Here is a 12,755-nt window from a genome sequence, read left to right on the forward strand (position 1 = left end):
ATTTTTATCCAGATCCTGCATTTGAATATGCAGATTAACAGAAGGGGACTGGAGGTTAGATTCGTAGAATCATTTAGGGTTGGAAAAGACCTCTAAGATGGAGTCCAGCGCCCTCCTTCCCTCCAAACCCACACCTAGAAAGCCTGTGACAGACCCGTACCTACCAACTTTCCGTGCTGCTGCAAAGCAGTGTGTAGTTGGTTATCCCTGGAGCTTTGAGCCGAGGAGCTTTTCCCGGTGCCGTTATCCTCCAGCTGGCGGCGGGGCCGCAGGTGGGCGCCGGGCGGCGCTGCCGCTCGTGGGGAGACCGCGCGGGGCCGCGGCTGCTCGGCGGGGCCGGGCGGGGCTCCTCGGCGGGGCCGGGCGGGGCTGCGGGCGGGGCCGGGCGGGGCCGCGGACGGGGCTGCGGGCGGGGCCGCCCCGCACCGGCTCGGCGGGCAGGTGAGTCCGGGTGTGAGCACCGCGTTGTGCCAGCATGGTAACAGCTTCCCTGAAAACGAGAGCACTGCCACTGCTTTCCGCTGCTCCTGGTGCCTGTCCTGCTTCCCTGGTGCTGGTCCTGAGCAAGTCTCCAGCCCTCTTCCCCAGCCCGCTTTTCCCGGTAGAGGGCTCACCGTGTTCTGGGATGTTGCTTTATCTCTGGTACAACAATAATGCTACCATACAGAGGGGGAGAAGAGGAGGATGGAAAAATAATTTTCCCCTCTAATGCTGCATTAGTTTCAGTATGTAGATTCTAGTTTTCTCTCCCGCTAACTTTCCCTCATTTTCCTCCTGCCCGCTGCAGTACTGTGCTGTTTACGTTCTAGCTCGTACCTAACAGTGCAGCCTGGGGTAGGTTCTTGCATCTTGTGCTCATGTGGAATCTATTTAAGACCCTTTGTGGGGCCTCATTCCAAACTATGTGCCCTTCAACCTAAACTCTGTCGCAGGAGTGAGTTTTTAAGAGATTCTTGCAACACATGGGAAAGTTTGGCAGCATTGTAAGTTGAGTGAGAAAAGCTGGGGTTGTGTTGCTGAAGGTACAGAAGGGGTTTATTCTGTCTTTTTTTTTTTTTTTTTTTGTGACATACCTTGTGCTGACAAGAAAACTGAAGTTAGCAGAGCAGAGATACGTGATAAATGCTGTTTGGTGGCTAAGTCAGACAGCTTGGGCTCGGGTTCTGGAGGATGAGGGTCTGTCCTCTGTGACGCGTGAGGATTGATTCTGCTCCCTGCGGGGAAGCCGTGCCGCCGGGCCGGGCGCGGAGCGGGCTCGGGGCGGCGCCAGCCTCCCAGGTAAGTGCTGCTCGCTTGCGCCTTGCTTGGGCTTTGTGTTGCAGGATATCCTAGAAATAGCACAGCAGAATTCCGTTATTTTTCCTTCAGGGACTTAAGAATATTTTTCTATTACCTAATCTGCAGGCAATCAATGCCTATTCTTTAAAATATAGCTTGTTGGCAGCAATGGCTCTAAAACTTATTGAGACTTCATGTATCTGTAGGGATTAGTCAGAGGAGTGTCTTTAAGGCAGCTGAGCAATTTATATCAATCTCCCTTTAGTGAGATTTGGAATACTTTGTAAAATAAACTAATTCCCTGTATAATTCTAATAAAAGAGAGAATCGCTTATCCCATCTGGGAGACTTAATTTCTGATTGTGACTGTATAAATCAACAGAAATCACATGAATATTCTTGGACCCAGGTGGTGATCATGTTGTAAATGCCTTATTATGAAATTGAATCAGCAGATTGAAACAAAGGTCTTGGATATAAATCCTCACCTGTTAGATTAGTGTTTTGTGCTGGCTTTTAATTTACAACAGTTTAAATGATTTAAATAAATTCATTCAACAAAACAGTCTCGTAACAGCAAGGAATCTGAATTCCAAAATATATGTGGAACAGGTAAAAGCCTGTCTCCAAGGACCTACTGATTGCCTGAATAATAGCACAGATAATGTTACTGCTTAAGTAAAATTCTTGAAGCCTAAGGAGAAACAGAATCTACTGAAAAGAAAACAGTTGAAACTGAAAGCAAACTGAAGTGTTACAAATTCATGCATATTCAGAAAAGGTCACTGCTAATTAATCATTCTTAGTTGTTCAGAAGAAAGGAAATACAGTCTCACATTTGCCCCATCAGATTTATTTTCTGATTAGCAAAGAAGTAAAATCATCTGAACAAGCTAATAAAGTCATCCAGGAAGTTGACCTCATTTCCAATATTAGAATAAATGTTTTACTGACAAAAGAGGTGAGTTCATAGGAAGCTTATGGCAAGCTTTGTTTCCCTAAATGTTCAAAGCTTTCTTTTTCTAAAAGCACAAAAGAAGTGTTGTCTTAGTGGTTAAATCAAAACTTCCATCATTTACCTCTAAAAGTTTTTAGCAAATTAGGAATGTTGGAGTCAAGCCTGTTGGCTTCTGCTTGTGTGCTTTCCTGTGTCAGAGGAAGATCCTTTAAAGGACATAGGACTAATGGGTGGATCTTTTAAGTGCATATGTTCATTTGATACATGGGTAAAGGAGGATTTTCATATCAACTTGCTAGTAGAGCTGTTGAGATATGGAGTGAATATTGTAATAATGTGGTAATACTGGTCACTAAGCATCTGGCTGGAAGCATAATGAGATTTAACCCTGTATTCTCTGCAGCTGGGGGATCTTATGTTCTTCAGAAGTGGCTGGCTCAGTTCTGCATTTAGTCATGTCAGGTGAATTTTGCCATGTCAGGTAGATACAGGTACGTAAAGGAGAACATGACCTCAAATGTCATGTTAGAGGGAGATAAGTCACAGTCACCACATCCAGACTAGAAGTGTATTGTAGGTCTCCTTAATGTTTTAACTAAGGCTATTTTATAACCGAGGGATCATTAAGGAAATGTGTGTTTGCACACAGCCATTACCCACCAGATATCCACAGGTCAGACCTGGAGTTTAGGTAGCAGTCACATTAAAAAAACCAAAAACCAATGGTAATTTTTATTGCCTTATCTATAAAGGCAAAAGGATAACAAAGGATGACACAAAGAAACAGTAACTTTTGAAGTGTCTGCACTAAGTGTAGTGGAAGATGTTCCAGCTCTTTCTCTGAATTCCAGCATTAGAGTTCTGCATTTCTGCTTGTTTTTCCTACTGTGCAAGTCTCTTGTAGAGCTCTGCTGATAACCTTGGCCTGCTAATTCTGTTCTGAGATTGTAATGCATTATATCACATTCTGTATGACAGGAAAGGGAAGTTCCCCTTTAACGATATTGCTGTGTATGAATTCCTGGGGGTGGAGTCACTGCTTGAGCAGGCTGCATAAAAGCCTGCAGGATTTCCAGCTGCCTCAGACTGCAATTGGCATGAATTGCAGCCTGCCACACCGAGTGCTGCTCAGCTCTCCGATGGAGGGACAGCAGGACAGGTTGTGCCTGCAGTCTCTTTGGGACTTCGTCACCGCAAAGGAGCCGTTGATCAAGTCACCGTTCTTTCCAGTGCTGTTTTCTTTTACAGCATACATGGCTTTCTGTCTTCCATATATTGCACTGGACTTTTTAAGCATTAGACTGCCAGACTTGAGAAAATACAAAATCCAGCCACAGAACTATCCAAGTCTTGGAATGATGGTGCCTTGCATTATTCAAAGTGTGTATCACCATGTTGTTTTCATCTTCCCGGTGACATTTCTACACTGGTACTGGAGACCCATGCATCTACCAGTGATAGCTCCAGAGCTGCCTGAAGTCCTGCTGCAAGTAGCAGTTTGTCTGCTGCTATTTGATTTTGAGTACTTCCTGTGGCATTTGCTTCATCACAAGGTGCCTTGGCTCTACAAGACCTTCCACAAGGTGCATCACAAGCACGTGTCGACGTTCGCCCTTACTACACAGTATTCCAGCATATGGGAGTTGCTCTCACTGGGATTTTTTGCTGCTATAAACCCACTGCTCCTGGGATGCCATCCTTTGACAGAAATGATTTTCTTCCTTGTAAACATTGGTTTGTCAGTGGAGGACCATTCTGGATATGACCTCCCATGGTCAACTCACCGACTTGTGCCTTTTGGATTGTACGGAGGAGCACCACATCATGATCTCCACCATCTGAAATTCAAATCAAACTATGCTCCTTACTTCACACACTGGGACAAACTCTTCGGGACATTCACGGAGTCACATTCTAATTAAGAATATTTACCTGTAGATGAACTCTTATTTTTTATAGACTAAACTGGGACACTATTTTTTTAAAGACATACAGAAGATTGTATATTTGAAGCTGCCTACAAAAGCAATAGCTATTTATAACAAATCCTCTTAATATATTTGTGTATTTGTGTGTGTACTTGGAGCTGCCTGTGTTAAGTGACTGCAAATGGAAAAGTGCATTTCTGTTGCTTAAATTTGAGTCTGAGTTTTAAGGGAAGCATTAAGAGACATTCTCTCTCCTTTCCTTCTTTCCTGCTTTCATAAAGCATGTATCGTGTTACTGTATGATGTTTTATACATACGCCAGAACGTTATCTTACTGTTGTAGGATGATTTATGATGTAAACAGAAAAGGTACACATCATGGATTTTGTGGAGTTTAATCTGCCAGAAAAAATTGTTGCGCAATGATTTTGCAAAATATTGCTGCCAAGTCAGGGTGGTTGGCTAACTGTTAAGTGATTTTTGATATTTATATTTTTTACCTTGATGTACTGTCTCTTTTTAATAGAGAATAAATATGTTCATTCTTTTAAAATAATATTATGTTTCATTTTATTAATTCCTCTGTTCATATTAGGAACAGGTATGGTTCCTTGCACATGGGTGTCATTTATTTGAATTATAAAATCACATAACTGTTTAGGTTGGAAAAGACCTCTAAGAAAGAGTCCAACCATTACCCTAACACTGCCAAGTCCACCACTACACCCTGTCCCCGAGTGCCACATTTACACGTCTTTTAAATACCTCCAGGGATGGTGAGTCAGCCACTTCACTGGGCAGTCTTATCCTGTGCTTGACAACCCCCAGTGAAGAACTTTTTCTTAATATACAATCTAAACCTGCCCTGCCCCAACTTGAGGCCATTTCCTCTTGTCTTTTCACTTGTTAACTGGGAAAAGAGACTGACATCCATTTTAATTTCAGAGTTGCAGAGTTTTGTAATATTATTTCAAAAGTGAGTAGTTTACTTTTACTCCAGAGTCATATGTTATTTTAAAATAGTTTTCAATTTTGTAGAAACATAATATTAAAGAATGCAGTTTAAAAAGTCAGTGAAATTTTGTTATTATATTTCTGAGATGCTTGAATAATTTTTACTAAGCAGCCCTTTAAATGGGAGCATTGGTCCTTCAGAATCATATCAATTAATTGTTACTTGCATGCAAAGTCCTGTCAAGGAATATAAACAGCGTTTCTACAAAGTAGATAGTTCTTTCAAGCAGATTTCAGGGGAATAGAATTGAACCTTTCAGGATCCTGAGACAGAACAAAATGGTTATGCATTGCTAGAACAGCTACATACAGAAGATCAAAATGTATCTCACAGAAGACACACTGAAAAAATTAGGCATGAAGAGATAAGCAAGCCTTTGATGTCTCATTCAGCAGAGATCCACACGGGTGTCTAATGTCCCCTACAAAACATTTTAATGCTTGTTATCATCCTATCCTGTATTACTAATAAACTTCCCAGGATGATGATGGAAAGAGAGAAAGCACAAATAATGTAGAAAGTGTGGAAAGAACACTTAAACATCATCATCCAAAAATGTCTTTGTCCTGATGTTATGTCTAGAGGGTTGTGTGACCTTACAGAGGCTGTTTGTCTAGCAGAAAAGAGAACCCTTAGTATTTCCAGCAATGTGAATTTATAAAGGGAGCAGCACTTTGAGACACTGCATCTTTTTGATAACAGGAAATAATGTTCATAGATGTCTTCATAAACAATACGAAATGCTGCAATCTGAGAGTACTCAAGTACTCTCTCTCTGCTCTCTGGATATCACAGAAGAGCAGCCCTTCCCTTCCTTGTTAAGAACACGAAGCATAGTGAGGGCAAAAAATTGAGGCTTAAAATAATACTGGAATCTGTCATTAATCTATTAAGCTGTGAGGAAGAATCCCCAGTCTTTCTGATGGTTGTAATCTTAGGTATTTTGGTATGTTCTAGAAAGAGAGGGAAATGTTCCTTCTTTTCTGCTGAATGCAGGAGGAAAAAAACATTTTCTGATTTCTTTGAGCTGTTTAGCCATTTTGAGATGTCCCAAAGTTATCTTTTCTGTTCTAGAAATCCCACTGAATTCAGCTTGGCGAATTCTGAGCATATGGCAAGGATAATTTGTGGTTTCAATGAGTTTTACCTTACACTATATTTTGTAACTGTACACTATAACAGTCATGTACTATTGGCGCTCTGAGTAAGCAAGGGTAAGGCTAACTGGTACTTGCATATATTGCTGTAGGAAACCTGTGAGCAAAACCCACAAGAAAGGTTGTAAGTAAACTCATGGGGATTATTCTGCTTTTCATATGAAGCTTAAGAGTTGATATAGTACTTTATATAGTACTAGAACTGGAGAATTCTAGCCAGCTGCAGGCAAAACTATGCTTGCTGTTAAGTCAAGTGAGATGATTGTTTGATTTGGCACTGACAGTGTAGCCCGACAGCTACTGAGGACGATCAAACTGGCAATGGAAGGAGGCAATCCTCAACATTTCCATCACCTTAGACACACACCAAGAATGTGTTTCCTCAACTATGGAATTTCCCCCAGATTATATCTGTACCTAATCTATAGCCAATCAGACCTGGATCCTCAGTTTAAAGGCTCATTATTGCAAGAACTTGGAATGCTCCAAAAAAAAAAAAAAAGTTTGTTAAATGAATATTTGACTAATACATGTCTGGAATGGCTTTTTTGAATCCCATACTAGAAATATCTGTATTTCATCCTCATGATGAAATAATCCTAGCATATATGTTCTCTATTTCTCCAATGCTTTAGAAGGTAACTTAGGTTCTAAACTCTGAGGGATTGAATCCATTTGCATGTTGTGTGTACTTGGAAATGCTTTCTGTAGCAGTTTACTTTAGTCTTAAGTTTAGTTGTGCATGTGAGAAAAAATCATGAGAACGAGACCCAAACAAATACATAACTTCAGGCCTTTGCAATTCAATGAAAACATGTTCTGGAGATAAAGCAAATAAGGGTTGTTTTTTTTTTCCTGTTTTCATTGAAAGCTCAGCATATACTGTGCCACTGAGCGTGAGAGAACAGTGAATTCTGTGTATTGATAGTGGTGAGATTTGAAAACAGGATTTTATAGATGTTACTTCCTATATTTGCATTTCCCCATGGTCTTTACCACAAATCTTTACCAGACAAAAAGAAGGGCATGACACTCTCTTGTAAGGGTTTATGTAAGAAAACCAAACCCAACTTTCTCTCTTCTGTTCCAAAATTCTCCTAGCTTCCTTCCTCTTTATAATGTGACATGCTGTTCCACACAGACTTCCTATCTAATCTGCTGAAAGCTGAACTGTGGTCATTTGTGAGTAAATAGAGGATGATTGCAGAGACCTTCAAAGCTATACAATGAATGATTTTGGTGCTGCTGTCGTCCACTTTATATCTTCAAAATTTAATAAAGCTCAAAGAAAGACGGTTTTATGCATTTCTCTGTTTTAACTCTTAGGCACACATTAAATATTGAACTCTTTACTGTTCTTGTGAATTGCAGGAGTTCCCAAATTCTCATTGGCAATTTAGTCCGATACTTCTCTTGAAATTTAGTCTGAGTCTTTCGAATGATCCCCAGTTTGGCAATTTTGAGATAAGAGCACAACACTGCAAAGGGACAGGCTTGTACTTGGTGGGTGTGTTTCCAGAGCTGCTGTAGAGTGGGCTCCTCATGTGCTTTGGAGTGAGCATATGATGCTTAGAGCTGTGCCGAGTCAGTGCTCAGTGCTGGAAAATGCTTCGTCCTCCCTCATGTTGATCAAGTGCAAGCACTTCACAGGAGAAAACCTACACAGTTCTGGTCTATAACTATGATTTCTTATGATTTTTTTTTTGTGATTTATTCTTATGAGAAATAATCTGTATCAATAATGGATTTAGTGACTTGGTTAATCTAGTGTGTTACCTGGATTAAATGAAAAACTACCATCTCTTTGGGTAATGCTATCTCTAAATTAATTTTGAAGCTATTTGTGATGACAGAACATTAATTGTCATCTGTTGCCTCTCAATATCATTGGAAGGAATTAATCACTCTGTTGTGGCTTTATCTTAGTGGCCTCAGCAGTCACTTCAGTTTCACTTATTCTTGCTTCCATGCACAAGTATTAAACTTCCTCTACTATATGCCAAAATCCATGCAGCCCTTTTTGAACTAGTAATGGATCTGTATCTGAAAAAATCATCTGTCTCGGACTCTCTGAAATTACAAAACCCCACTGGAATTATTCACAGATTTCCTTGGGGGAGAGTCTGACTGGAGTGTGAACCGAGCATCACATTTACATGTAAACCATGTCAAAGCCCTGGATTTGCATGCTCAAATATTGAGCAATGCTGCTCCTGCATTGCTCAGTGCAACCCAACCTGAAAGGTCTTTGTAGCACAGTCTGGAGCTGTGTTTGCAGCATGGTTTCCTTGTAAAAGCAACTGCCAAACAATTGTTTTCCAAAACTTAAATGTGTTTCTAATTTAAGGAAATTTGAAGTTGTTTACTGAAAAAAGTCCCATGCTCTCCCCAAACTAACCAGCATAAGCATTCCAGGCTTTAAAGGGAACAGAACCAATGCAGAGGGCCCTTCAGCTGTGGAAAGCGATGCTGAGTTTTTAATCCTTCTTTTCAAACTGTTTTCTACTCAAAGAGAAGATTTTAAAAGCTTACTAATCACCTTGTCTCCCAGTCTGGAATGGTTGCTGTGATCAAGGCTATAGGTGTGCACAGGGGGAGAAGAGAAAGGAGGGTGGGAAAGTGCTTTTATTTCTGTCCCTTGGTGCAGCGTGCAATGCTGTCAGGTATGGATGGAGTGTTGCACTGATATATCCTTCCCACCAGAGCACAGATGGTTTCAGCCCTTGGGTTCTTGCTGCTGGAATGGTTCAGACTCCAAATCCACACTCAGCCTTTCCTTATTGTTATCTCTTTCTTTCTGGAAATTCCCACAGCAGCAAAACACAGTGACCTGCAACAGGGAACTCCACCTTTGGTCAGCATAAATGCAAATATGTTTTTGTGTCACCAAACATAAGACTAAGTTAAAAAGATCTACAGGCACATGGACTGGAGTGCCTCTTCCATGCTCAGATTAGAGATAGCAGGCTTTACTTGTGGAAAATAAAAAAGGCAACAGTCCAAAGGGGATGGTTAGTAGGCCAGGCAGGGAGAAACATGACTGCTTTGGTTTCAGTCTATGGAGAGAGGCTTCAATTCTACAGATATGTGATTTAAAGGGATGGGAAAAGATGGGCTACTTGTACTTCCATATATTTTTATCTGTCCTCAGAACTATGCAGCAAACAATTCAGGGGATTAAGTAGTCCTAAATCTAGGATGAGCTACAGGAAAAACTGTTTTTAAGGTGAACAAGATGCACCCTCTTTATCAAAAGATATGAAAAAGCACTGCTAGATTTTTTTTGGGGGGGTCTGTTTACACACCTTTTCAGCCATTCACAGCAGCTGTGAAAAATTACACCCCTAACAAACAATACACATGTATAATTTCACAACTCCTTTAAGGGATTTATTTACAAAACTTACAGAACTAGTCTAAATAGCTGAGACAGTGGAATTTGTCAAGCTCTCTAGACAAATGAACTTGGGAAATGGAATTATTTAAAACTGTATCAGCAGCTCCCCTGACAGTTGCAACTCACAAAACCTGTAAGATCAGAAGTGTCCTTCTCAGTTGAGCTTACAGAAAAAGCAAATGCCCACCAGCTGCCTTCCTCTCTGTTTTTATCCTAGCAATCTCCACAGGTATTCTCCCTTCCTGGTAAAGCCAAAATACTTCTCCTGAGCAGCTGCTGACAACTTCCCCATGTCCTCTAAGGACACTGGCTGAGTCCTGCCAGCTTCTTTGCCAGGTTTGCCATGTTTTATCCCTTGGGCAGTCAGGTCATCACTCCCAGGTGCCTGCATCCCTTGAGAGTCCATAACACATTGCATGCACAAGTCCTGCTGCAGATGCAGGCTTATCCCTCACAGCCTGTCCTGAAAACTATGTCTGAGAGGCCAAGCTCTTGGTATGACCCTTTTCTTCTCCTGTTCAGCTCCAGGCAGGCTGGCTTCCATTTCAGGTGTTCACTCTCAGAGTCTTTCCCCATGGGGGCAGGAGGGGTCTCTCTTACCTCCTCACCTCTAGAGCTTCTTTGAGCCCAGCTCAGCGGAGTAGGGGAGAAGATTTTTCTGTCCTCTAGTCCAGGGAGGTCTTGGTTTGGTTCCCTGTGCTCACTGAAGTGACCTGAGCTCATGCTGGACTGTGGTGCTGGAGAAGCTCCAACACCCCCGTGGTCCGGTGGCTGGGTGTGGGTGGAGGGCCAGGGGCTTTGGTGAGGAAGCTGAGCAGACACGGGGGCTGTGGGAGGGGAGGGGGCTCTGGAGGGGCTGGGATGGTTGGGTCAGCAGGGCCATGCTGACCTAGAGCTGCAGGATGGAGCCTTTGAGGGTGTCAGGTTTTCTTGTCAGCGACAATTCCGGTGTGATCAGGTGTAACCCAAAGTTGGAGCCTCAGGGAAGTTAATAATGACTTATCAGCTTTGGCACTACTGTGGTGAGGAAAGCAAATGATTATGTAATTACTTGTTCTGTGGGTTTGATAGTTTCCAGTGTCCTTTCTCTGTTCCCATAGCCGTGGCTTGTCTAATGTTTCTTGTGACTCACCTATGGAGAATTGTTTTTCCAGTTCATGACATCTCCACTTCATATCATGTAGCAGGCCTCTTTCTTAGACCAGCAAGCTGAAGCAAAACCACTACCTTGGACCTTGCAACTGGCTGGTGGGTAACAAGTCTATGCAGCAGCACTTTTTTGGAAGTACCATGACAGAGAGTTTAATATTTTATTTCCTTTCTTGCAAATTCTGATGCTGTGCTCCTAACCGCCTCTTCCCACCCTGTTAAACCTGGGCTCCATGCCTGCTGCTCTGCATCCTTTTCTTTCTGAAGATTAATTGCATGGTTTAGCCAATATGCTGCGTGCTTTTATTTTTTTTTCCCTCTTTTTGTGACTCAGATTTGTATCTTGAGTAAATGAACCATTTTTCAGAAGAAGGAATGTCATTTCCCTCTGCACTTGGCACAGCTTGCAGAAGAGCACTGTTAAACTCTGAAAGCTATGGACAGATAACAAAAGAACAGAGCATGTAAAATGTGGAAAGGCACATGCACTCAGCCATAGCAGCACAACAAGCTGATTCTATGTTTCCTTTGCCTATTGAACTTCAGCTTACTGCTTGGCTGCTTTTCTTTTAGACCTCTTAATCATAGGGTAGTGGGATGAATTAGTGCTTATGTACTAGCATCAGTCCTGTTTCTACAAGTTACCCATCCTACTAGATCCTAATTTGCAGTTAGTACTAATTCAATTACTGTTATTTATTTATAATATTATTTTGAAACTGTGACCAAAATCTAGGTGCCAGCAGTTATATAAATAGAGGAAAAAAACACTCCCAAGAGGCTAAAGTCATAGTGTTTGCCTTCTGCATTCAGAAGTTACTTAGTCCTGATAGCTAGAGTGAAGTTCGAAACCAAGACTGAAGAAATCTACAATGTGTATTTTGTGGAAGCTGTATTAACTTCTTTGTTAGAAGAATTTAATCAAAAACTGTCTCATTACAGACATTTAAGTTTGACTTGGCAGTAACTGGTCCTTTCAGATACCTGAAAAGCTGATGTGTCTGTTATCTACAAAGCACTAATACTTAGACAAAACAATGGGGCTTTTAATTTTTTTTTATTTCCTAATGCTGTTATTACAAATCTTGATTATTTAATGTAGCTGTAGCACCTACTAAGCTTCTAACTGGCTGTGGCAAGGAGTGAGAGTTAGAAGTTTGTTTTGCTTCTTGCAATGTACGTGAAATCCACTGTTGTAAGAGATTTTTAATAATTGTGCTGTTACAGCTGTATGCTTAAGGTACTTCTGCCTTTTAAAGCAAAAATTCCAGACAACGACATAAGAAAAACAGCAGGATTCAAGTTTGGACTCAAGTCACACAAAGTTAGCTGGTGTCTGTCCAGCTACCTTTGACAGTGGCTCTCAGGGTACAACTGCATTTTCATTCTGCTTGAGTGGGAATTCCAGGAGGAGATTATCAGTAATGGATGTGTGGCACTTCTGGTGATTGTTCAGCAATATGTTTGGTGGTTGTCCAGCTCATGATAGTACACATATATCTCCATTTGATTTCCCTATGCAAACATATACATATAAACATTACTTTTATATAGATGTGAATTCCCCTTTGCTTTTTTCTTTTGGTATTTGCATATATAAAAAAATCTATGGCATATAAAGTGTGGTGTGATGTGGTGTAAGAAAGCTGGAGATGACATCACACCAGAGTCATGGCTGGTAGGTAGAGACAAACATCTGCAGAAAGGACCGTGAGGGAGCAGTGATGGGGAGACATGGGCATGCATGCTCTCTCAGCAGAAGCCTAAGGGTTCTCCCCCCAGGTAAAGAGTGCTGCCAGAGAACAAACAGCTGAAACTTGTGTGGTAGTGATAGTGTCGTTTTCCACTCAGTTTCAGAAGGAAACAAGTTACG

The 12,755-nt window shown here is 41.5% G+C and overlaps 1 protein-coding gene across 1 annotated transcript; it reads left to right on the top strand.

The window, feature by feature from the left end:
• The first annotated feature begins 3,232 nt into the window (after positions 1-3,232).
• Positions 3,233-4,698, top strand: CH25H (cholesterol 25-hydroxylase). The gene has a single exon (XM_053949260.1). It carries the CDS (start codon positions 3,250-3,252, stop codon positions 4,156-4,158), a length of 909 nt encoding a protein of 302 aa, XP_053805235.1. The 5' UTR covers positions 3,233-3,249; the 3' UTR covers positions 4,159-4,698.
• The last annotated feature ends 8,057 nt before the right edge of the window (positions 4,699-12,755 follow it).

Source organism: Vidua chalybeata, chromosome 8 (assembly GCF_026979565.1).
Source record: "Vidua chalybeata isolate OUT-0048 chromosome 8, bVidCha1 merged haplotype, whole genome shotgun sequence".
NCBI lineage: Eukaryota > Metazoa > Chordata > Aves > Passeriformes > Viduidae > Vidua > Vidua chalybeata.